This window comes from Poecilia latipinna, unplaced genomic scaffold, assembly GCF_001443285.1.
Source record: "Poecilia latipinna isolate Pla-1442-1.1 unplaced genomic scaffold, P_latipinna-1.0 Scaffold2642, whole genome shotgun sequence".
NCBI lineage: Eukaryota > Metazoa > Chordata > Actinopteri > Cyprinodontiformes > Poeciliidae > Poecilia > Poecilia latipinna.
Window position 1 is genome coordinate 44,338 of NW_015115258.1, and position 27,126 is coordinate 71,463.

At 38.1% G+C, this 27,126-nt stretch overlaps 1 protein-coding gene across 6 annotated transcripts; it reads left to right on the top strand.

Annotated features, from left to right (window-relative positions):
- Positions 1–27,023, top strand: fam120b (family with sequence similarity 120 member B). Of its 6 annotated transcripts, none has more exons than XM_015020731.1 (15): positions 1–282; positions 5,468–5,599; positions 6,228–6,418; positions 6,491–6,624; positions 6,735–6,857; positions 7,045–7,236; positions 7,607–7,868; positions 7,975–8,158; positions 8,301–8,402; positions 8,534–8,706; positions 12,757–12,849; positions 18,986–19,192; positions 20,182–20,308; positions 26,082–26,361; positions 26,456–27,023. In XM_015020731.1, the coding sequence occupies exons 2-15, from the start codon at positions 5,470–5,472 to the stop codon at positions 26,478–26,480; spliced, it is 2,223 nt and encodes a 740-aa protein (XP_014876217.1). In that variant the 5' UTR covers positions 1–282; positions 5,468–5,469; the 3' UTR covers positions 26,481–27,023. The 6 variants fall into 6 exon arrangements, with proteins under 6 accessions (XP_014876217.1, XP_014876213.1, XP_014876214.1 ...); XM_015020727.1 differs by lacking the exon at positions 1–282 and adding an exon at positions 5,049–5,139; XM_015020728.1 differs by lacking the exon at positions 1–282 and adding an exon at positions 5,140–5,228.
- Positions 27,024–27,126: the final 103 nt, after the last annotated feature.

The window sequence follows — 27,126 nt, forward strand, 5'->3', positions numbered from 1 at the left end:
TCCGCCATGATGGACGTCAAAGCAACCAATGCGCTCCTTTAAGTCCTGTCAACAAACAGACATCTGGTGGCAAAATATTGCTTTGATTTAGTTGATTTCACTTTAAAGATGGTGACAGGGTATTTTTGTCGGCTGCACAAACAGACAAGGACGCAAACCAAAACTTGTTTTTATTTTATAACTTTTAATGAGCAAAGATACGGCGGCGGATAGCAGCCGTCAAACAGAATGACTGTCAGCCCTGGACGTAACCGCGGATTTACAGCAAACACTTTTTACTAGGTAAGAAGATTAACGTTAATATACTTTATATGCAAGTATAATTATAAAGATATCAAACATGGTGTTATGGAGAAAGTACGATATAGCCATTAGGAACCATAATGCCGCACCGTCATGTAGCCTAGCATACGGAAATTAGCATAGCGTCTTTTGTACGTTTTTAGGTTGCTCCTGTGTAAGGGGGAAACGCTGTTTATGACATAGTGACATAAATCATGTGGTGTGAATTCAGGCAAAGTCTGTAATTTGATCAACACGTCAGGAGGGAGTGGGTTGGTTTCCAAGCTAGCCGTTTTGTAAATACCGCCGTCTTTGAACCTCAACCAGGTGTGTTACGTTCACAGACAAATTAGCTCGAGTCGAACAAGTAGAAACCATGAATAAACTGACAAAAACAACTTTGGAAAACAACTAAAGTCGCTCTGTTCAATATTCTTGTCCCTCACTACCGATGTTCATCATGGCGCCTCGAATGATTAAGTGATGTAGATACACAGGGTCAATGCTTTTATTTTGGTAACTTCCTTGTTAAGGTAGCTATGGTAACAGAACACACCTTGTAACTGCAATAAATTAAAACAGAAAAACGAATAAAAAGCAACTTCAAATTTTAGCTTCAGTCAATAAGGGAATATTGGGAATATTTAAGTTTATTTGAGTAATTTCAAATGTTTATGAAAATTAAGTTATTGCTCGCATTAATGAATAAATTGTACCGATGTAACAATTTTTATTTGTTCTTGTCTAGCTCTTACAGTGGTTGATGGCCTTAATAAATCTTCATTTAACCATCAGTTCCGGCCTTTTCAAAATTGACTGGATGCTGCACAGAGATAGATGGAGAGATAGAGGACAATTATTTAACACTGGCATCAGACTATAACTTATATTAATCAATCAAGTTTGTTTGTATAGCATCTCAGCAACAAGGAAGTTCAAAATGCTTCACGTCATTAAAACACAAAAATAAAGTCATAAATACATCATATAGTCACCAATCGAGAAACCAGTAACAAACATATATTATAAGTTAAGATGGTTTGTTCCACTGGTAGATTATTTCAGTCATAACTAGTACTGTTTCATCAAGATTAAGGAATTACTTACTTAAAACAAACTCATATTTCTTGCTGAAAAGTTTTTTGTAAATTACTTGTTATTTAAAGTGTACGAATTTTGTAATATTTTAACAGTTTAATAGGAAGTTTTAGCAACACATTTTGCCACAAATGGCCCTTTTCAATCAGACGCCACTGATCTAACGGATCAGTTGCACTGTGAAGTTTGATACTTGATATGAACTAGAAACAACCAGACAAATCTGTCTTTCCTGGATTATGAACAAATCACAGAGAAGCTGCCCCTGGAGATGCCTGACCCGCCGCTCTCCAGGAGTCCTTGGCCTTTAGCTTGAGAAGCAGCGGTCTCCAGCAGCTGGATTAGCCGGGCCAGCTGCCCGCAGAGACGCTGGACCCTGGACGCTGACACCAGGCCCGACCCCCAGTGTTCCTGCTATCAGGAGACCTGAGGGGATCTGGACAGGGCTTGGTGTGTGTGACTGCGTATCTGTGTGTGCTGCTCATTCAATCGGACAACTGTTGAGCTCTTACAGATTTGGGCAGCAGCGCTCTTTGTGCGAGTGTGTGCGTGCTTGTATGGCCAATTCTTTCCGGGGGTTAACTGCTGATCCAGTACAAATGGGAGGTGCTGGGGGTGGGTGGGGGCCTTCAGCGGGGCTGAGGGCAGTCGTGTGCTCCTAGAACATCTGCCTCTGTTACCCCCGAGTCAAGCTTTGGTCAGGACGGGAGAGGAGTGGGGGTGGGGGGCTGCAAGGAGACGGGAATCAAAGGGGATGCCATCGAAGAGGAGAAAGAAGAGCAAGTGTAGGAGGAGGAGGAAGCTGAAAAGATCTAACGTGAATAGGCAGCAGACCCAAACTATGAGAAATGAGAATGAGATGCAGGATTATGGAGTTTAAGCCCCACTCTGGACTGGCCACTGTGTAGCACTTTGTGGGGGGTTGAGTATGAATGTATGCATGCAGATGTGTGCAAAAGCAGGTGTTCAGTTTACTGGAGCAAGCACGTGTTTTACAAGCAGGTGTTTATTTATAGGCCGGAGTTTTGATAAGACTCAACATTAAAGCTGCAGTAACTTTTATAAAGAATGTGGTTTTTACATATTTGTAAAACTGTCAGCATGTTGTGACAGTTTGAGACGGATAACCTGTGAAAAGATCGATCTCTCCCTGAGCTGCTGTTGCCGTCTGATGAAATGCACTGATCCCAACCAAACACAGCAGGAAGGAGGGTCTTACTGCTGTCAATCATCCTCATGTATTGGCTGCTAAATGTGCTGGCAGGAAAACCTATTTTCACAGATTATCTGTTTCATACCAACATCTCACGACAAATTGACGGTTACAACAAACGTTAAAAAAATTTATAAAAGTTACATACTGCAGATTTATCACATTTTACGATATTAAACTGAAAAATGGACTTGCTCTCATATTTTAAATAGAAATGTCTGCCTAGCTCAGGTCTACTTTTTTAAACAAAATTAAGAATGCATTTGTTCTCTAATGTTATATTATTTCAATAAAAAATGTAATGCAAATTTATTTCTCTTCTTGCCTTATAAATGAATAAAACGTTTCAATTCAGTTTCACCCAAACTTAGAAACTTCCAATCTTAAAACTGAGAGGAGGAGGAGTCCTGCTGCTTCCTCTCTCTCTCTCTCGTTTGTGACTAAAATTTACAACGTTGCTCCTCCTTCCTTGGATAAAGTGTTTGAGAAGAATACTGGTTGTTTGGGAGGATTGTCCACTCAGCCCATGGAGCATCTGGCTGAGAAACAACAGATGCTGACAGCTGGACTGACTGCCAGCATATGTTCCCTTCCTTATTATTGCTCGGAGCAGACAATAGAACGGACGGGATGGGGTTGCTTTGTGTTGGGAAGGTAGACCTAATAGCTTGTGACTCCAGAGAGGAGGACCACCCCCTCCCATTCTCTTTGAGTGCAATTAGACCCTTACTTACTCTTGCCTGGAGAGGTATTATGAGGTCTGACTGAACCCACAAAACTACAATGGTTCATTCTCATTCATGACACTTTTAGAAAGTGTATTTGTAATTACGGTAGAACTCGAGCACCGGCAACCTCGGTTACGTTTTCTAAAAGCCTGCATATTCATTAACCCTCTGTTTTGGACATATTATTTCACAAATATGTGCTCTTAAACATTGAACATTGAAATTCAGTGCAAGAAATGACTAAAAACTTCCACTAACATTTAGGATTTATACAGTAGACTTTATTTAATGTGAAGGAGTTATTCTCCAGTTTCGCCCAACAGTTTAGTGGGCCATTGGAGACGACAGAGAAATATTTCAGAGTCCACTGCACTGAACAACACTGAAAAACTCCTGGTTATTCCACCAAATATTGATTTCTGAACTCTTCCTGAGTTAAAACATTAGCATTGTTGTCTGTAAATGAATATTTCTTGTTTTCTTTGCATTATTTGAGGTCTGAAAGTGCTGCATCTTTCTGTTATTTTGACCATTTCCCATTCTCTGCAAATAAAAACCAAACTTTTGCTTGGATTTTCAGAGACATGTTGTCAGTAGTTTATAGAATAAAAGAACAATGTTCATTTTACTCAAACATATGCCTATAAAGAGTAAAATCAGAGAAACTGATCATTTTAAGAGGTCTCTTGATTTTCTTCCAGAGCTGTATATATGTTAATCTATTGTAGTGTAATTTAAACTTGAATTTCTGCAGGATGATTTCATTTTTTGTCTGTGAAAAAAACATAAATAGTCATAAAAATGACTATTGCACTGCAAAAACACAAAATCTTACTAAGTATTTTTGGTCTAGCTTCTTGTGTAAACTTAGAAGTAATGTTTCAGCCAGAAATAGGAGCTTGTTTTAAGCTATTAATTAATTAATACTGATGAAAATGAACTAGTTCCATTGGCAGATTATTTCACTTATAACATGGCACAAATGCCATGGAAGTACTTTCAGCCTTTGTTTGTAGTTTTCAAGAGTTGCAGGTTATTTGCAGTCAAGGACTGGTGATTCAGATCCCTGATTTAGAACATATAAATGCCAGAATGTGCTTTTATTTACATTCCAAATCTGTTAGTTTAGGTCAAGTACTATTTCCATTTTTGGGAGAAAAGGAGCAGGATTGTAAATACCCGTAAACCGTGACAACGGGCTGGACTAGAGCTGCAACAGTAAGGACATCTACAAGAAGAGACAGAGTAGAGTCCTTCAGTGTTTGATGAAGATTCAGCAAATCTTCTGTAAGTCTTTTATGGAGAATGTAATCTCTTATTTGTTGGGGTAGCATTATGAGACCCAGGGACTTAACAACACCAATTTAGCAACTCTTTATTGTGTAAAATAAAAATTAGAACCATGTGCTCTTTATGAGACAACAACAGATTGTCTTCAGTGAGAGGCTTCTTCAGAATCCCTGTAATACAGTTACCTACAGGAGCCACATCTCCAGTAAATCTTTGAAGAAAACTGCATAATATGACTTACAAGAACATTTACTTTCTCTCTGAGATTAAAAAAGTATTTTTTTTTAATGAATGCAGATACTTTTCAAGAAAATATTTTATATTCGAACACATTATACAAATAAATAAATCTAAACCTTTCCAGAAACGTACCTACGTTTTGATTTGAAACTGCAGATTCGTTCCGCGCCTTGGATTGGAACGCGATGACGTCACGCGCACACCACCGGAAGTAATTTGAATTTTCGTCATGTAAACAGCGCACCGACAAACACTCCCCACCCCTGATAATCACCCAGAGGTTTCATAGTAAGTTTAAGCTGTTGGCGACAGCAGATCATTAAATATTCCTCGCAGACTCTTAAGTGTTGTAAAGACGCGACACGCAGCTGTGAACAGTTATGTGACTGGGTAAAAATAAAAATATCCGTATTTTTATGTAAGGAAACTGCCCTACTGTCTGTTGTGACCGCAGCAGCAGCAGCAGAGATAACGCATGCTTCGGATTCAAATCCTTGATCGAAATAACATATCAGCAACAATAATGTAATTTTAACGCTATTCAGTAAAGTTTCGTCTTATTCAGAGGACATATTTATTTATCTACTTTATGGATGTGTTTGTTTGCGCTCTGCAGAAATGGGTGTAAAAGGTCTGCAGAGCTTCGTGGAGCGATGCTGTCCAGAGGCGTGTGTGACAGTGAACCTGAGAGAGATGGCCAGACAGCATGTCACCAAAAACCAGCAGAGCGGCTCCTCTAACATCACCAGCTGAGTTTCTCTGTTTCACTGTGGCTTTGTACCATAATGCTGAAACGATGTTGACCTTATTTTCACTAATAAAAACTGTGAGGGCTAATGCATCTCTCTGGACTTGTGTCAAGTCTACTTTTTAAATATTTCTTCAAAACATGACCTTTAGATACTGTTAAGATGGATGCTTTCTCTTCAGTTTGTTACTTGTTTTAGTTTATTTCCTTGTAATGCAAATCTCAGTGAGATATGCCAGGTTTTAAATTCGTCTGTCACTGAGAGTAACATTATTTTGTCAACAATCCCATTTTACATCCACCATCCTTTGACTTGTTTGTAGAAACAAATAAGAACAATTCCAACAAAAATAATAAAAAATGCTGCTTATGCATGGAAGCATGGGAATTAATTATTTAACCACTGGTAAGGCTTTTTCTGGCTCACACTATTTTTGATATTTACTTTCAAATAAAGAAGAAAAAATTGACGTCTGATGTTTCGATAGCGATTTATTATAATGTTAACTATTATTACTGAATGCATGTTTTTCCAAATCATGCACTTATCCAGCTAAACATTTCTTTCCTGCTGGACTTTGCTTTGTTTTTGCACGTCGTTTCATTTTCCTGTTTCGTCGTTGTGCAGGTCCCACACTGGTTGTTGACGGCATGTCCTGCCTCTGCCACTGGTACTCATGTATGAACTGGGTGTGTGGAGGCCAGTGGATGGAGTACATGGAGGTTCTGAAGCAATGGGTGGAGACTTTTACCTCTGCAGGCATCAAATTGGTTTTTTTCTTCGATGGAGTGGTGGAAGAGCAGAAGAGACCAGAGTGGGTGAGGAGAGACACAGATTTATTTGCTCTGTTTATTAGGCACAGCAAACATGTCCTGCTTGTGTTTTCATAGGTGAAAAGGCGACTCAGGGTGAACAAGGATATTATAAAAATATTCAACCACATTAAGCAACACGGAGAACAGCCGGGTCAACAGCTCTCCTGTCTGCCATCCGCTCTGGCAACATTCACTCCTTTTGCTCTCAGGTTAGCGTTTCCCTGACTGAAGATGATGCAGCTTTTTAATTTAATTCTTAAAGACAGAGGATACAGAGTTTTGTTGGATGAAGTTTGATCAGCTGCAGTTTGGTCTGCAGGTCACTGGGTCAGGACGTGTTCTGCTCAGTGAGAGAGGCGGACTATGAAATTGCCAGCTATGCTCACTGCCATGGCAGCATGGGGATTCTGGGACAAGACACAGACTTCATCATATATGACAGGTTTGTAAAAAAAATGATTACATTGGTGTAGCTGGATTTTAAAAGTGCGTTGTAATGGCTGCAAAATGGCAGGTGCAGCCTAAATTGCTGTGTTGGACTACATGTTGATCTTATACGAAGATGATAATAAGTGATGGAGAACGTGGACAAACTGATCTGAACACGTAGTTTTATCTCATCTCTTAAGTGCCCCCTACTTGTCCGTGGCAAAGCTGCGAATAAATGGCCTAACGACGGTCATGTATGACCGGCAGAGGCTCTGCAGAAACATTGGGCTGAGCGTGACCCAGCTGCCTCTGCTGGCCTGTCTGCTGGGTAATGATGTGGTTTCAGAGGAGCTCATGCAGCACATCAGGAGCAGTGCTGTGGCAGCATACAGGTATCAGTCGCAAACCTGTAATGTACTGTGAAAAAATGTCTGTATTCAATTTCAACCCAAATAACTCCAGTACAGTGTGGTTTAAAGTTATTTTTATTCATACTGTCTAGTAAAAATACTTCTAAAAATATTTTTTCCCCAAAAATTACTCAAGTAAATGTAACCACTTACTAGCTACCTCTGGTAATTTACACTTAACAAACGTAGGAAGCTTTGCATTCACTTTGATTTTCTGGAAACAGTTGAGTGATAACAGTTTCCAGTTGAGTGATAAGTTTCCAGTTATCACTCAACTGATAACTGAGTGATAACTGGTTCTCAGTTTGTTGGTGATGTTTGAAAAAGATGCTAAGATCTTTGTCGTTCCCAGGAGAACAAATCCAGCGCCGTATTGTGGTCCTCCTCAGGGTGAGGTAGTCCTGGCTGTAGCCCAGTTTGTGAGCTCTTTGTCTGCTTCTCCAGAGGAAACTGGACTTGTCCCACATTCCCTGAATGTAGCATCTTCCCAAAGGGAGCTGCTAAAGAAGGGAATCTGCTCCTACTTACTTCCTGGACACAAAGATTATGAACTGGTTGACATTTCTGTTCCACCCTCTGCCTTTGAGAAATACGTTAGTCCTGAGATTTTAAAGGTATGTTATGATTCATAATGTGCGTCTTAGCTGTAAATCTCCCTGCAGCTTGTAACATACTGAATACCAGAAGAGCTAAATATTTTTGCTGTGTGGTTTTCCGCAGGCATGTAGAGAGAAACATGTAGCGGCGGAGGGTTTCATGGTTTACAGTGTTGTGTGCGCTGGAGTCACCGAATGCAGTAACTCTCTGGAGGACGAAGAGGACGAGGATTTGCTGCCTCAGGCCTTCGTCTACAAGCCGTGCAGACAGCGCGTCTATGGTTTGCTGCTGTTGCTCGGAAAAGATGGTACGAAAGCAAAAACGCATAAAGGTTTAAGTGGATTCATAAAAATATGCCGAAGACACTGAAGCTGCTTCTGGAGAAAAATGGTTTGATGTCACCAAACAGTAAATTTGGGTGAGACGTGTAATTTTCTGCGTGTTCTTAGGCAGCTCTGTGGATGCTCCAGCCATCAGGGAATGGTTCGTCTTCCCTGGAAACCCTCTGAAAGAAGCTGACACGGTCCATCCCGTCCCCATTAACATCCCATGTACGCTTCGCTCCTGCTAATTTACTGGGAACGACTGTCTGAAAACGGCCTAAAAACAAAAACATCTGTTATCTTTTAAATGGTGTGTTGCGTCTATCTCATCTTGTGTTCTCTTCTGTCTTAATTTGTAGGTGGTCAACCCAGTCTGGACCTGTTATGGTTTAGCTCTGGTCCTGAGGTTTCTGCTCTTCGCCTTGCAGCCTTCCTTACTGTCTTTGACTGCCTTCACTATTCTGACTTGCATGGAGAGATTGGAGACTCTCTCCTGGCGGCTCTTTGTCTCGTCACATACATCGTCCTTCAGGTACCGCCGTCTTGCTTCACCGATGATTTTGTTCTGTTTATCTTAAAGAGGACTTATTTCGCTTCCCTGAGTAGGTTAGCTTCAGTCAGTGGGTGACACAGAACATATTTGTTACATTTTGTGCACAAAATTATTCTGAGATAATGATATTTGAGTCTGCTCGGTTCTGCCTATTTTGAGTTGTTTTAGGGTCTCTTGTCACTTTAAATCCAAAAAAGTCACTGATGGCGACCCACCGCCCCCAGCTCAATGTTTACACTGACATGTGAAAATGACTGCAAACACATGCACAATTATACAACCGCACATATTTGAAAAGCAGAAGTGGAGCCTCCTGCACAACCAGCAAGAATGCAGCAAGTGTTTTCTGGATGCTAAGTCAACAGCAAAACACTTGTCTTTTCCAGTAGCCGTTATGCAGCCCATATAGCTGTAAAACCAGCTGACCAAATGCGCTGGAGCTCATCTTGGGTTGTTAGTTGACGGGCTGGGTTCGGCTGAGGTTTCTAGGTAACGGTGCAGTTCCTGTCGAATATGACGAAACAGTCTGGAGGTTCATCAGACACTAAAAAACATTAACTTATTGCCAATAAACAGCTGGGTGTTTTTTTAAGCACTTGGTCTGTTTTTAGAAGCAGTAGAAACCAAAATGGAAATATAAAAACATCCAAAATGTTAATTTTACATAATAGGTCCCCTGTAACTTTTTTTAATTGTAGAGAAAATCAGTGAAGCGTGTCAGATGTATTCTCTGATTCTTTGTCTAAGTCACATAAATCATTAATCATAATGGCAACTACAATACTTTCATTAAGCTGCTTTGTCAGAATATTCATAACCTTTTCACATTTTTTGTACTTTATTGGGATTTCATGAGGCAGACCAACACATAATAGAGCACAATTAAGTGTAAGGGAACGAATACATGATTTAAAAAGGTTTTTCAAACAAAACACAGAGAAATATTGAGTCATTCAACCCACTTTACTCTGGTACCTCTAAATAAAGTCCAGTTCAACTGAGTACTCTCAATACTCCAGGGTAGTGAATACAGTTCACCTGTTGATCTCAGTAGAAATGCAGCAAAGAGGTAAGTTGGAGAACATTAGAGAATAAACTGTGTCATTCAGACCGAGGAACACAAAAGAACAGTCAGAAATAAAGTGGAGAAGTTTAAATGTCTTGTTCAGTTATGAAAACAATATTCTTTGAACGTTTCACAGAGAACTGCTCAATGTAGCAGCTGGAAATGGGAAGAGTCCAGCAAATATACTAAACTACCATCCAGGGAGGGGTTGGACACAAATCCCTGCCACACTTTTAAGATTTTTAATTGGAAAAAGTTGAGACCCGTGTATCATTTTCTTCTCAATCCTGTGCCGCCATGTGTTGTTCTGTAACGTAAAATACCAATAGCAGCTCAGGTAAGTTGTCTTGCACTCCCATCATAATTCATGATTTGTTCACTTACATAAAACACAGAGACATTGTGATTGAACGGCACTTCTAAGTGCTTACGTCTCCACCTTGATTAATACGTCTGTTGTGGGTTTCCGTGGTCAGGTTTGCATGTTTGGCGTAGCCTCCAAAGAATACATTCTGCTGGTAATGAATGGGTGGTAAGGCTACACCTGCTGATTTATGTAAACAGTAAATGAAAGACCAAATTTATTTGGTGACATGTAAACAGACAAGTTGGCTTTGGATTTGGGATTCACATCACTGACATACACAACAATTATTCTGCTCTTTTGTCAGCATGTGATGTGAAATTAAACACTGCTTGTTGACACGAAGGGTTGTGTTGTGCTGCTATTGGCTGAGCGCCGCTTTTATCACCCACAGAGTCCGGAGTTAAGCTGCAGACACTGGTCTTTGTAACTTCTGCTCTTGCGTCAACAGCAAGTTTTCAGAGCATCAGAAGGCTTTGAATATCTAATATCAAATTGGCCGTAAGTTTTAAACAAATTCAGAATATGTGAAAGTTGAAGACTTTGTGTTTTTTGAGCCTGCAACGACGTCATCTGGTTATCTGAGGGATCAAACCACCTGGATTAACGTGCGTGCATCATGACAAAGAAGCAAAACAAAAATTAGAAAGCAGTTTGATGCTTTGTTAGTCCAAAAATATGAGGGATGAGGGACATAGTTATGTCTCTCATGTATGAGGTTTTAAATAAACTGCTGTAGTTTATCAGTTAACATATATACCATTTAATATTGAGTTTAGTTTATGTGTTCAATTAAATTCAGTTTAAAACTATTTATCCCAAAAGGAAATTATATGTCATCATAACTCATATTCAGACACACAGCTCTGGAAAAAATGAAGAGACCATTTAAAATGATCAGTTTCTCTTTACAGGTTTATGTTTGGTTAAATGAACTTTGTTCTTTTATTCTGTGAACTTCTGACAACATGTCTCTGAAACGCCAAGCAAAAATGTAGCTTTTATTTGCAGAAAATAAGAAAAGGTCAAAATAAAAAAGATGCAGAGCTTTCAGACCTCAAATTATGCAAATAAAACAAGTTGATTTAGAAACAACAATATGAATGTTTTACCTCAGGAAGAGATCAGAGGTCAGTATTTGGTGGAATAACCAGGAGGTTTTCAGTGGGGCTCAGATGCGGTGGGCTCTTAGTTCCCAGAGCTGTATTTGGTGATGCTGCAGACAGGAAGGATCTCCAGTAGCAGTCAGTGTTGCAGTGAATCTGATGAGGCCTCTGACTGAAAACTGTTGGCCTACAACAGTCTCAAGTCTCAATAAGCAATAAATCAACTAATGACATAAATTAAAATGAGGTCAGTAATTTCCGTTTGTATGATTGGTTTTTCTTTTTCTACCAAAAACTGGGTGACAAAAGTCTTCGGTCTGGAGTTTTGGCCTCAACTAGCAGTTTTATTTACAGAGACTTAAGTATTCATTCTTTCATTGATTCTGTTGTTTTGTTAATTTATTTTGGATATTTTAATCGTCTTCCATTTCAGGTGTTAAATGTTTGTTAGAAATTAGAGCTTATTGATATTTGAGAGGCCGTACTTTCATATTTATGCTATTACTATTATATTACTTGGAAAGAGTCTCAAAACAAGAATATAATTGTTTTTTGCTATAACCTCTAGGGCAATTTGTTGTCCATCAGTATTTGTTATCATGACAAGCCTATCAGAAACTCGGTATCCAGGCAGCAGAGACAATATTCCACGGTAACATGTCCTGAATGCTAATCCATATCCTTTGCTTTTGCAACGTCTCTGTCAAAAGAGAAAATTTAGAGTTTTATCGGCAGATTAAAGTCGGATTTTCTTGTCAGCATGCATATCATGAGCCAAACTTTTAATGTGTAACTTAATAATAAGCTACAGGTAACTCAAGCAAAAATAAATGTCACTTTAGACTGAGAGGTTTAATAAAATCAAAGTTTTAATTCGGTTTCCCGTTAACCGAATTAATGTCCTTTTTAAGCTTCTTCACACCAAAATCACATTTTAAGTAATTTAAACATAAATCCTTCTCTTTTATGGAGGTTGAATTGCAGTTTATGGAGTCGTATTAACATTAAATACTTGAGGTTGGCGTGTTGAATGGACAGCTGAGCGACCGACGGGCCGTTTTCCAGACACACTGATTTCAGTCCCACAGCCAGACGGTGACTGGCAGCCGCTGATTTAAATGGATGAAGGAGCAACAGACAGACATGAGAGCAGCTTGTCAAACAGACCATTAGACGAGTAGATAATCAGAGATGAGCCGACGGCCTGACACACAATAGTGGCCGTTGTCTGATCTGTGCTGCATTCACATTCCCCTCTCACTGCTCTATTTAAATAACTTCGGGGTTTGTTTGTTTTGCTCACACAACCGGGCAGCTTTGTTTCTGCTGTCAGCATTGTTTCTTTCTCTGTTGAATTGTTGCGCAGCGAGCAGACCAAACAAACGCACCCACACTTGGATGTGATTGAATTTGCAAACCATATATTTTCCTCTCTCTCTGTGTGTGGTGTGTTGTTTTATTTTTGTGTGTTTATTTTTTTGTTTGCGTGTCAGGTAGAGGCTTTGTCTGAGGAGGACGTGGATGCGTACCTGAGTCAGGCCGTGTGTCTGAGGCTGAAGTCGCCCCTGGAGCTTCGGCAGATCCAGGTCAGTCACACACGGATTATCATCAACATCACTTAAAAAAAAAAGATCCTGATTTTTCCTCTCTCGTTTGTTGTGATAAACTCTGTTGGGCTTTATGCGGCCAAAAAGACAATGCATGCTTGAATTTACAGTAAACAAGTCGACTTGTGGTAAACACAACTTGGAAAGCGCTTCCATTATTAGAAAGTTTAGGGAAAAAGGAGAGAAGATGGCAAGAAAAGTGCTGACTTTCCTAGAAATCGTGGAACAACTTTTAAAAAAAGCAGGAGGAAAATGCGTACAATAAACTGCTCTGGTAGTATTTTGAATTATGGGAAAGTTTTAAGAGGGCTGGGGATGGACACCACACTGCAAAAACACAAAATCTTACAAACAACTTTGGTCTAGTTCCCAGTGCAAATATCTTTGTACACTTGAAATAAGATAAAACGAACTTACAAGTAGCTTTTCAGCAATGTATATTAGCCTGTTTTAAGTCAATAATTCCTTAATATTGATGAAAAAGTGCTAGCTCCATTGGTAGATTATTATTCATACATTTTCCGTATTTTAAGGGAAATAATCTTCCAGTAAGCAAGTACTAGTTCATGAATATTAAGGAATTATTGACTTAAAACAGGCTAATATACATTGCTGAAAAGCTACTTGTAAGTTCGTTTTATCTTATTTCAAGCATATTTGCACTGGGAACTAGATTATAATTATGTTATGCATTTTCAGATTTTCTCTTGTATGCTTTAATTTCTTTTTTCACAATTTCTTTTGGATAACAATCTTGGCTGGCGGTTGTCAGACCTCATGTTGAAAAGTCCAGAACAACCAAGGATAAATAAAATAACAAAAATGGATTTTTATTCCTACAGCTGTGTGTTTGTGAGCTGTTTTCATTTTTCACAGTAAAGTTCTATGACCAACTAACTCACTCTTTGGTTACCTAGCAACTCACTCACTATTCTTTGGTTACCTAGCAACTCACTCACTCTTCTTTGGTTACCTAGCAACTCACTCACTCTTCTTTGGTTACCTAGCAACATCCTGCTAAGTAAGTTCTGTTGCAGCAGTTTAAGGTTTCGCCACTGAGCCTCATAACTGCTTAGAAATAAAACTGGATCAAACATGACGGGTTGCAGTTTGGGAGTGTTTCAGATAGTTAAAACAAAAAAATTAATCAATAATTATTGATATAAAACACTTATCGTGATACTTTTTTCAGCCATAACGTCCAGCTCTACCGTAAGAAATTATTTTACTTTTCCTAAATTCAGTTTTTTTTTCTTCTGTTCTTCATTTTTAGAATTTGAAGTTTTGGTAAGTAAACTAATTCTCCAATCTATAGAAAACAATTATTTGGTTAATGTCTTAAACTTTCAACAGTCCTGTTAAAAATTGACTGGTTAATCTAAATGTGTTTAAACATATCCATTGATAGTCTTGTAGTATCGAATATATTTCATATGAAAGTAAAGAAGCTTTTTTATCTGTCAGGTGTGATAATACTCTATAACTTTATAATTAATTTCAGTTTTCAGGGAGTTTAGTTAATCTGACGGTGAGATCCATCAGTTTCCTGCAGATGAGCGTTTTCACTCTCTGGGAAAACAACCGCAGCGTTTCCTCCCTTTTTTCCTTTTTTTTTTTTGTAGCCCCATTTATTTTTACAGCTTAATTACTGTACTCACGTCAAGTAATTTGTATTTTTTGCAGCTCGTCTGTTCTCCATACAATAATTAGGGCTGGGTGTTGATTTGAATGCGACGGTGAGGAGGAACTGAAGAGGGGCTTTAACTCACTTTACTGATTTTTAACTAAATGCATCACACTGCAGTCTGACACAAAAGACAGTTTCTAACAAACTGGTGGTTTATTAACTTACTGTGTGCGTGTGTGTGTGTGTGTGTGTGTGTGTGTGTGTGTGTGAGAAGGAGGTAGGTTTTCAGTGTAGGTAGGTTTTCGTTGCATTCCTCCCCTTGGGACTGTGATTTTGGTGTGTGTGACAGGGAGGCTACGCTGGCGACAGTAGGCCGCCTGTCCTGGCTGACGCTCACCACATGGAGCTATTTACACCATACACACTCCGCCCCACTGGACACACACACACAGACAGACACATTTCAGTCTTTGTCTCTGGCCTTTGTGTGTTCTCATGTTCTCCTACTCTAAGCATCCGACCACTTTCTCCTTTTTCTGTTTCTCTTCATGTTTCTCTGCGTCTCTTTTTTCCCCCTCTGTGTTGGTGTCAGTGTGTTTGTGTTCCCCTTTGGGCCCTTTGTGTCTCAGCTCAGTGATCCATTGTTTTCAGAAGATGAAGCTGTGTTTGACTGGAAGCAGGTGGCAGGCAGGGCTGTGTGTGTGTGTACATGTAATCACTGTTATCAGGGCTGTTTGCCAGAGGACAGGTGAGAGCAGACACGCACACGCACACACACACACACACACACACACACTGGGGGAACATCTGCCTGTTGTTACCGACCACTGTCTTTACCGTCTGCATGTTTTCAGCTCTTAGCCTTTATTGTCTCCTCCAGCTTCACTTTTTCTTTTTCCACAGTACATATAAGTGTGTTTTTTTATTTATGAGGGGTTCTGTGGAGTACTAATGAGCAGTCAGTGTGTTAGATGCAGTAGACAGCTGTCCAAATTGGAGAATTTGGGAGAAGTTACTATTCTAAGACATTCAATCAGTCAGTCAGGTTTATTTGTGAAGCGCATTTGAGCAACACGGCGGTTCAAGGTGCTTTACATAATAAAATCACAAAATTACAATACAGTTAACAACTGATTTTGATGTGTGCCATCACCAAATATCAAATATTTTGGTCAGTGTTTCATTTATTATGGTTCAAAAGCAATTCTAAACATGTGAGGTCTTAGTCTTGATTTAAAGGAACTCAGTTTCAGCTGTTTTGTAGTTTTCTGGAAGTTTGTTCCAGTCATAGGTACTCTGAGCAGAGGTCTTCATTCAGTGTTTTCATTTAGCGCGTGAGCTACAAACTCTAAACAGAAGCCATCAGAAAAAAAATATCTGGTCGGATGAAAGTTAGTTTTATCAAAAACTGCAATGTTGTGGTAAAAGATTGTAGATTTGAAAGGTGTTTTAATGTGGATGTTGAATTTTTTCACAGCTGGAAATCCCTGAAGTGCGTCTTGTGTGTTATCTGTATACACAAGTCTAGCATCACATGTTCTCCTGTTGAGAGTACAGATTGCTTGACTCATCCTTAGACCACCACAGTGCATGGAGTTTTTCAGATATAGTATTAAAATCACTCAATTTTGATACTGATGTGTTTCTCTTTGACGTAGCTTAACATGCTATTTGCCGTCATGGTTGTACTTCTGGATAAAAGTAAAATTTGGTCAGGGCGCTCACATTCTTGGACCGTCTTGTTATCTTGACCTTATCTTTGCTTGATAATTCCAACTCTTCAGGAAGTAGGTAGACAGATAACTGGACGGATTTGTCCTCGCTATCTGACGGCTAACAGAGCAGTGCAGCAGTGAAGAGGGCGGCTTGAGCTGGACGTAATTGGCTACTTTATGTCAGGGAAGCAGATAAGGTCGTGCAGTTGATGTTGCCAAAGCCGATTTATTGTGGCGTATTAGGGCAATTGTGGACAGGAAAAAAAAGAAGTGCATTTGTGCCAAAAAAAAGCAAAAATTTTGAGATAAATCCCAGAAATTTTCTAGAAAAAACATGGACATTTCTGAGTTTGTTTATTCTAGAAAATTCCTGAAATTAAACTAAAAATTTCCAAGTTGTTTTCTTGCAAATTTTTGACTTTTCAAATTCAGAATTTACAAGTTTTTTTTCCCAGAAAACTCCATAAATTAAACAAAAACTTTCTGAGTTTTTTACTAGCAAATTCCTGATTTGGAGCTCAGAAATTTTAAAGTTTTTTTTTTCTAGAAAATTTCAGTTCTTTTGGCAGAAATTTACTCCTTTAATCCTTTTTTTATATCTACACGATTGAATACGCCTTTGTACTGATTAGCTCTGCCACCATGCGGGTTAAGTTTTTTCTGCAAACTTTGACTCCTAACAAAAAATAAAAACATGGATGAAAACAACTCATTACTGGTGCTAACACTGTTGTGAGAACCCCCAAAGTAAAAGGAAAATCTAGTATTTTGTAGCAAAACACAACCACATGCCTCACAAGCAGACAAACAGATGCGGTGAGTTGATGTTGAAGTTTTAATGAAAGAATAATTAAACAAGAACTTACGACACAAGAAGGGAAACACAGGGAGCAGAAAACAGGCAGGCAAAACATAACGCTAATGGAGTAAAGAATAAATAAACAGAAGGAGGAAATAATAAACATGAACTAACAGTGTCTCACATTGTTTAGATAGCAGAAATTTGACTACTCATAGGTTATCCTCAATCAAAGTAACAAAACTTAACCATCTTTTTAAAAACAGGGAGACGTAGACTGACTCAGAGTAAATTACTGTCCTGGAAAAATGGCTCCACCACCAGAGCACAGCTGATAAACAAACTGACAAATACTCCGAACTAACTCATCCATGAAGTGATAATGCAGTATGAAGCGAAACACATTAAATACCTGACCACACAACCAGAAAACCACCTTCTTTCCACACAGTTTGGGTTATACAATCACGTTCAAAGGCTTCCTAGGTGGTCTCTTGTTCATTAATTTGTCTTGAACACAAAAAAGGCGTGAAGGATAAATTGCCAGAGAAGATTACCCATTGTTTAGTTCCTGTAGTCTCTGCAGTGGTTCATTATTCAACATGTTCAGAGGAAATGGATCGTTTTTGCAATGAGGCAGTTGTTCCATTGCATTCAGCGATATTTAGCTCCGATAGTAAGAGCAGTTTTGTGATTTCTTGAAACAAGTTGCTTTGCAGTCTGTTACATCAGCTTGTTAGAAAAACTTCCTCCTAAAATATTATTTATTGATTAGAATATTTATTTATTTAAAGTTTATATTTTATTGTTATTAGAGATGGACGATATATCTGAAAAACATATCACAATATCAGCATTTCATATCAGTCAATATCGATACTTGTTGACATCGGTAATTATTGATTAGTCTTTTGTTTTAAATATCTGAAATAATGCCAAACTGGTAACATGACCTTCTTTGTTTTGCCACAGTTTTCACTCCAAACTGTTGTTTTTTATTTTTATTTTGAAGCATTTATGAGGCAAAAATGTTAAGTGTTTCGATGAAAAATCTTTAGAATGTGCCAATTTCTTAATCTGATTAAACGTCAGAATAATCAGTTACTAAAATAATCTTTAGTTGCAGCCCTAAAATTATGATAACAGAAGGTGAAATTTAGGAGTAAATAATTCTAATAAAGTCAAGCTAAGATAAAGCTAGACGATATAGCTAAAAATGTATAAAGAAATAAGCATTTCATTTTGATGATTATTGATTAGTTTTGTTGTTTTAAATATCTGAAATACTGTCAAACTAGTTGACGTGACCTTTACTGTTTTATCCAGTTTTCAATTCATGCTGTTGTGTTTTTGTCTTTAAGCAGTTAAGAGGCTCAAAGGAGAAACTTTAAACTGCTGCTGCGGCAGTTACTCAACATGTGGTTGCTAGGTAACCAAAGGGTGAGTGAGTGAGTGAGTTGCTAGGCAACCAAAGAGAGCAGTGAGTTAGTTTATTCCGCCAACTTTGCTTAGCTCACCAAGGAGGGTTAAGCATATAGTCTCTATATCTACCAGAATGCTGTGGTTCAGTGAATATTCTACATATTTAGTATTAAATATTCTATCAGATCTATTATCTATTTGTTAACAAATTTGTGTAGTTGCTTTTGTTGAATCGACTTGTGATGTGATCTATATGTCTGTGAAAGGCACTATAATCCTAATTGTTATTAAGGGGCCCAACATACATTCTTGAAGAGTTTTCACTTCTTGGATACCAAATGAGTCCCATATATTGATGCTAAAAAAATAAATTACTTGAAAACCGAATGCCTTCAGAGCTTGCAAGCACGACTTTGATCACCAATGTTCTGTTTCATATTTTTATGCTTCCTAACTCTTGCATCTGTTAGTAAATCAAATATAAAAAAAATAAAGAAATGTTGTGGTGGAGGCAATGCGAAATGAAAACCAGAGAACTTTCTCTGTTCTCAGCTGCCTGTCCTTTCGAGTCGAGCCGTGCAGCTGGGATCGCTCTACGTCCGAGGACTGAGCCACCTGCTGGGAGCCAACAATGCCAGCGGCTGTGCGCTGCCCAGCGCCGCTCTGATGCCTTGGCAGGGCTTTGACGGTCGGCTGTTCCACTCCAAGTACCTGCTGGCACACGGCGGCGCGGAGAAGTCTGAGTTGCTGGACGGAGATGTGAGTGCAGACGTGAGAGAGCCTGATTCGGTCAGCAATGAGAGAGAGGGGAAGAGGATTCATCCACATTTAACATGCTGACTGTTTGAAATGTGTGAAACGTGACGTTTTAGATGTTGAGTTCAGTGAGATCCTTCAAAATGCTTGCATTTTAATTAAGCTTTTTCAAAGTTTGGAAAGTGGTTTATTTTAATATGAAGTCCTTGAAGATGCTTGATATTCAGGCAGCACATATTTTTATTAAATTGCAATCCCATGTTTAATTAAAAGCCTAAATTTACACACTGTAAAGAAAGTCTCTGAAAAATGTCTCCAATTTAAATTGGAGACATTTGTTTTTACAGTGCAGTTGAAACCAGATATTTAAAAATAATAAAAGCACACTTTTTATTTCACTGTCTGGAGTTAAATCAGACTAAAATTTCTTGTTTTATATTAGTTAGAACCAGCAAAATTATTTCTATTTGCTAAATGACAGAAAAGTTAGCAAGAACATTTTTTAATTGTTTTTCTATTTAACTTTCTTTGTATATTGAGCTTTAAGCATTTAATTTGAACAGGAAGGTCATTTATACTAACATGATTTGTTAGGATTTTTTAATGTGATGAATATTTATTGTTCCTAATGACTTATTGATCTGTGTAGTGAACATAAAGTTTGATTTTTATTTAGCACGTAACTACTGACATTGTTGGACTTTCTGTTAGTGTTTTGTTCTTGGACCAATCAGGTTTGTTATATTTAGTTTAACTTATATCCTGCTGTAGAATGCAGAATACTACCAGAATACTTTATTCATAACAGTAATTAATAAAATATAGTAGCGAATTGAAACTGTTTTTTACTTCATTTGGTGCTGTAGAAGTGTACTTACTTTCAAAATGCTTGAAAAATACTTGAATTTCATTGTGGGAAAAGTGTATAAACCCTGTGAATTATGTGTGGCCTTATGTTGGTATAAATTCTAAATAAATCTGTTTCTTTCTAGATGTTCTGCCTTTCTCAGTTTGTTCAGCTGAAGGAGAAACTTCTGGAAACCTGCAGGCAGAGAGGGAGAGTCCTGCAGTCGAGACCCAGAGAAACACAGAAAAACCTTCGACGCTCAAAAGCTTCAGGTGAGGCTGCAGACTCACCATTTATTTCCTGTTAATACACAACTTTTGATAAAGGAGATGTTGATTCAGCATGATGCATAAATCAGCGTTTTGGTCCTCAATTAAGTTTTTGTTTTCCAAATCAGGAAAAAGACCCCAGAATTTTTGGAGTGAGATTACATTCCTGTGTTTTACTCCTGATGAAAACATAAACTGGAAACCACACATCAGTAATTTAAAGACAAACATATCAGAGACAACTGGGTTATTATATAAAGTGGAAGACTCTCTGAATGACGAAGCGTCGGTGATTTTATACAGTTCACTGATTGTTCCTTGTTGGGCCAATTATGTAGACGTTTGGGGGAAATGCTTGTAAAGCGTTTATTCATATTGTCATTTTGACAGAAAGCTAATAGAATCATAATCAGAAATGATACAAAGATCCAACAAATCCATTGTTCCTAAACTTAAAATTGATGAAATTTCACAAGTAATGCACAAGTTATGTTTAAAATACAAAATATATGACCGGTAAATTTGCACAAAAGATTTATAAAAAATATTGCATTTATAGTTTTATAATGCATAAGAGATTTTTAAAAAGTCTTAAAAAAAAACAAAAAAAGTATTGTTGTATTTCTAAATATGGAGTAAATGTGCAGAATAATGTGTCTGAAGAAACCAGAGTAGATTATTTTTTATAATATCACTATATGTACGCTATAACAATCAAAATAACTTTTTTATTTCATTTATATAATCCTGTATATTCCGTAAAAATGTTTTGATTGTTTTTCTATAAACGTGTTGTAAGAAGGTATTAAATATGCAGCTACATGTTTCTGTCTTAAAGAAAAACATTTTATCAACACAAAAAATACATTTATAAATAAAACTACTCGAAATGTGTCTGAATCTATAAGACTTACAAATCCAGAGCTGATTAAATGAAAATAGAAATATCAGAAGTTCTGAATATGTTTTTTAATGATCACCTCTAATTTTGCTCACGTCCCTTTAGAATAAAGAAATACTTTTTACTTTTCATTCTTGCTGTGGATGTTTATTCTCTATTGCCTTTTGTTTGGTGTAATTATGCCGGCATCTGAGCCTGAACTCTTTGGAAGAGATGTTTGATCTTGAAACCTTCCTCGAGGGTCAGAAAGGACAAAACCTAAGAATCGTTCTGCTGTTTTTAGGATCCTGTGGCTCAAATGCATTCCAGAAAACCTCAGTGTCCTCGTTGAGCCATGGGACCCTCGTCGTCAAACCTGCTTTTCCAGTATGTTTCTTGTTTAGTAACTTTCTACTGCAGCAGGATAAACAAGCTCAGATACTGAACAGAAGAATCGCTGTGAAAGCTGTTCATATTCAGTTCAGAGGCTGAAGTTGGAGTTTTAAGCTTCTCTTTTTAAAACTACAATTAAAAGGAGATGATTTCTAAGTGTATTTATCTAGATGCTTTCAGATATTTTTTAAGAATAAACAGAAAATGTAACATTTTATTCGCAGGTTATACGGACAAATCTCAACTCATTAAAGTAATAAACTAAAACTAAAACATACAATAACACTTAAGCCCAATAAATTGAAGCAAGGCAATTATAATAATTTTTAAAAGAGAGTTAAATAACAATATAAGCTCTTTTTGCTGAGTGAAAGTAAGGATGGAGTTTCTTTCTCTTAAAATTCAGCTCTGGAAAATTAAGAGCCCACTGCGCTGAAAACCTCTTGGTTATTCCACCAAATACAGATTTCTGAACTCTTCCTGAGTTAAAACATTGGTGTTATTGTTTCTAAATGAAGATGAACTTCTTTTCTTTGCATTATTTTAGCTCTGAAAGCACTGCATCTTTTTGTTATTTTGGCCATTTCTCATTTTCTGCAAATAAGTACACAATTTTTGCTTTGAATTTCAGAGACATGTTGTCAGTAGTTCATGGAATAAAAGATCAAAGTTCATTTTACTCCAGCATAAGGAGTAAAATCAGAGAAACTGATTATTTTAAATGATCTCTGAATTGCTTCCAGAGCTGTATTAAGGGGATTAAAAGTTATCAATAATTAGTTTAACTCTTTGAAGTTCAGAAGAATTTTTATTTTTGAGTTTTATGACCAAAAGGTAATTTTGTAAAGAATATGCAAGCATTTACATTAACGTCTGGATTCAAAGCATGTTTCCATTTATATATTTACATTTATATGGGATCCTTTTTATTTCAGTCTTTTTTGTGTGTTTATTTAATTAATTTACAGTTTAAAATAAATGTCGCATGTTAACACAAACAAAAGTCTTTTGTAAAAGAAAATCTTATATTTTATATGAAATACTGTCTACCTCTTCTCCCAAATATCAATCTGCTGAACCACAAATAACAAAGCATCAACCATCCACAGATTGATGGAGGGTTGATCAACCATTAAGTTCTTTTTAAACTGAAAAAAGGCAAAATGCCTGTTTATTAACTTTACAAATAAAGATAATAAAGAAAAACCTTATCTTTGTAATAACACAGCACTCACTGATACCTCGGTGAGCTGAGCAAAGTTGGTGGAATCAACTAACTCTCTCACTCTCTGGTTACCTAGCAACTCACTCACTCTTTGGTTACCTAGCAACAACATGCTGAGTAACTGCTGCAGCAGCAGTTTAAAGTTTCTCCACTGTGCCCCAATTAAGTTGTTTTCTTTCAACATACTTCATTATAGCTTGAAAGTAGATTGTATTTTATTATTTTCTCAAAAGTAGTTTTGACCTATAGACACATCATATTTTATTATCTGTTATTTTTCTCATTTGGAAGTTTAATGTAAAAGGTTTTATATAAACAACAATACAGCAGCTTGGAGAGTCAGAAAAACATCAACTTAATGTTTTAATATTTCGAGAAAAGATGTAGCGTTTTGTCTAGGCTGATAGTTTATTATACCTACATGATGAAATCTAGAAGAATACAGAATTTATTTAAAGAAAAGTCAAAATTTAAGAGTTGTTTTCTTCCTCACTTCATTTTTTTTAAAATCATAAGCTTTATGTTTTACGCTCTAACTGATCTGACAATTGATCTATAGTTGTAGTTCTTTTAACAGAACCACATTACCCAGAGGGCCGTGCTGTAATGAAGTCCATGTGTCCTGTGGTCGTAATGCATATTTCTGTTTGTGTGTGGACACACACACACACACACACACACACACACACACACGCACACACACTCGGTGCTGTGCGCGGCTTGGTGGTGGCTTGCTTTGTCAGGGCAGCAGTAATAGCAGGTTTCTGTTTATAGGCTGGGAGAGCTCTATTTTAAGACACACAACAAGACGAACTGATTACAGACTCCTCACGTCTGTCTCTCCCCTTCCCCTCCGCGGCTCCCCTCTCCTTCACTCCTTCGCTCTTTGTCCTTTCAGTTTCATGCTTTTCTTTTTTCTTTAAATCCTAATTCACCTCCTCGCCTTCAGGTTGCATGCTGATTTTTAGCATCACAATGCAGCTGCAGCTCCTAACCGTAACATTTCCAACCTTCACCTTCAGGTGCCATGTTGGCGCCGACTCTTGGATTTGCACCGGACCGTGGGCTTTTTGCCCACGGCAACCCGTTGTGGGTCTCACGAGGATGTTTCTGGTTTGATAGATGAATGATATACACTCCTCATGTCTCAGAGTTTCATTTCTGTTGGACACAGACACCAATCATTACTACAGAACTGTGGGGAGATGAAGTGTGTGAGTGAGAGAGTAGTGGTGGCGCTATGTGGTATCATTGAGAAGCCCGGCTTGGTTTTTGTTTGGAATCGGGCCTGATGTTTAGTCTCCTCAGCGAATATCTCCTCTGCCTGTCTGCCCTCGCAATCACGCTCCGACATTGAGTCCAGAATAGCTGCTCTCCCACGTCCTAAAGGGAAACAGACGCTAAATTTGCAGAACATAAAATATGACCGGAGAGCTGCCATCTTCCTCTAATGACAATAATCTTAATCCTCCCAGATCCAATCTCCTCGACAGGTTTTAGAAGATAAAATAGTCAACAAAGCAGAGCCAAAAAAATCTTGTGTGGTTGTGGCCTAACATGCCTTTCACCAGCACTTGGCATCTGTACTTGTGCTTTTTTTACTCACTTCACACTAAGACTTTATATTGTGGCCCCATTCAGTTTAGTAGACCACATCTCTTTTGATAAAGTCTAAACCTGGACTTGGATGTTTTCTATTTTCTGTAATTTGTAATAAAATCACACACAGCTGCCTGATTTGCCTTTGTTAAAAAACAAACCCTGCAGCTTTTTTCTTCCACCCAGTTTAACTTTAAATGCAAGGCAGATATGCGTAGGAGTCAGGTTATGATGTCAATAACAAGCTAAGGAGAAAATATAATTTCTTTGTCACATTAGCTTCATATTTTAGTATTTTCCAAACATGCATTGCAAAATTATTCATACTTTATGACAGACTACACAAAACAATGAGTAAATAAGAACTTAAAGGACAAATTAAGCCTCAAACCTGGATTGAAATATTTAACGAAGCCAGGCTGATAGATTTAATAACAGTGTTGGATTCACATGTTAATTGAATTATCTTATCTGGACGTCAGCAGGCTGCGTCTTTATTTCTAGGAAATGCATCCAATCCTCTACTTTAGTGAGAAAGAAAGGAAAATGTGCAACTTTCTCGTCATTATGGCAGATATCAACTAAAGAAATTGAGACAAATTGTCTTTAGTGACTTTATATAGTCAATTTCTAAATTTCTAAACTTTTGGGATCATTAGTTGATTTCTGTTTTGTTGGCCAAATGTTTTCCCGTCTTGACTTGTGGTCAGGAGCTGATTACAATCATTTCAGGGGCCACAGATGGCCCCCGGACCACAGTTTGGACACCCTGGACTTAAAGGAAGCTCCTTTGTCTTGCTGAAAAGTTCCTGTAAGTTAGTTTTGTCTTATTTTAAGGCACTAAGATATTTGCACTAGAAACTAAACCAACAATACTTGGTAAGATTTTGTGTTTTTGCAGTGAAGAACTTTTTCCTCGTCTTTAAAGTCAAATTTTTTGAGTCAGTTTTGTTTTTAATGACTTATCGCGTGAACAAACTTATTCATGTGTGATTTTATCTGCATTTTCTTTTATACAATGGAAACAGTACAACTGTGAAATTGTGTATTTTTTGACATTAGCGGAATACCAATACAGTTTTGTGCACATTTCTTATGCTGCATTCACACCAAATGCATTCTGAGCAGCGAAAGTTCAGATACACAAGTCAAGACAGGAAAACATTTGGCCAACAAAACAGAAGTCAACTAATGATCCCAAAAGTTTAGAAATTGTCTTTTTTTTAATAGGGCGTCTGGTTTACATTCAAAGTCTATGTGAAGGCGATGTGCAGCGCGTTTCGCAGTTTGAACAGTTTGGAGCATTTGACACGTCCAACGCTGGACTTAGAATATCTGAACTTTCGCCGCTCGACGCGAAGCGTCAACCGGCACGTAGAGGTGCATTTTCCGACGTGATCTCAGAAATAAAGCTGTGGAGGATAAACTAATTCCAGTGTTTGCTCTCGTCCTGTAATCTACGACCAATCGAGCTACGACTACAGAGACAGGACTAGAAAGGACCTGACTTGGGAGAGGATCAGCGAGGAAGTTGAAACGTTTTCGGTGTGAATGCAGCATAATGGAAATGCAGCTGCAGATTCAGCAATCCCTCATTTCACAGCGTCAAATCTTCCATTTCCTCTGTTTATCTAAAGTTTTGTTGTTGTTTTCACCATCTGTCTTCCTCTCACTCTCAGGTTTCCCTTCAGCAGCTGATCAGGGCTGGACAGGAGAGACCAGAAGAGACCTTCAACATGGACAAACATGGAGGCAAAGAGAGGCGGCGTGTGGAGAACAAAGCGGCTATGAAAACCCAGAAACGCCGCAGTGGAGAGCAGATCACAGAGGGGGAGGTCAAAGTTTCCATTCACATCTCTCCAACTCCTACGAAGGTCGACCCCTGAACCGGAACCGGCCTCCGAAACAGAACCGAGGTCGGCTGCATCACAACAGAGGGAGATACCAGCTGGCTCCCAGGTAGGAACCGTCCAGCTCAGAAATACCAACAGATTGTCCTGTTTAAAAAACAAAACCAAAAAAAAAAACGATTTCTTCTTTCGTCTCGTCTCAGATGGCAACACCCTCCTGCTCCTTGAATATTACTGAAGCTTGAAGAGAGAGGAACTAAGGATCAAAGAGAAGGACTTGATAAAAAAAGACGTGATGAAAAGGAGGAGTGGATCAAATTCCTCTGAACAAACTGATTAGAGGATGATCCGTTGGGAATGTTTGTCTAAAGGATGGAGCAGGAAGAGAAACGGAGCCTAAACAGGAAACACAATGGTGATGGTGCCATGGTATGTTTAAAAGAAATCTACTTTATACCAGCAAAACCTTTTACATTTAAGGACAAAAACATTTAAACAAGACAAAGAACTAATAAAAATAAAGCTTTAGCACGCAGGTCTATGGTTTTACTCACAGTTTGGCTCTGTCTCTTATCTTTTACAAAAGGAAAATCTGTGTATTCAGGGAAATAATCCTTCCTACAGTAATGGGGTTTAGAGGAAACATAATGCTGGTGTCAGATATCAAATCCACCACAGCTGATATTTGGCCAAATAAAAGTGTCTTTAATGCCAACAGAAACAAATTACTTGTACATACTCTGAAAATAAATGACAACATGCCAAATTTTATCCAGGATTACAATTTATTTCTAAATTTGATAACAATTTGAATGAGTCTCAGTAGTCAAACTAAAGGCCCCGGGGCCAAATCCGGCCCGCAGTAAGTACTTAT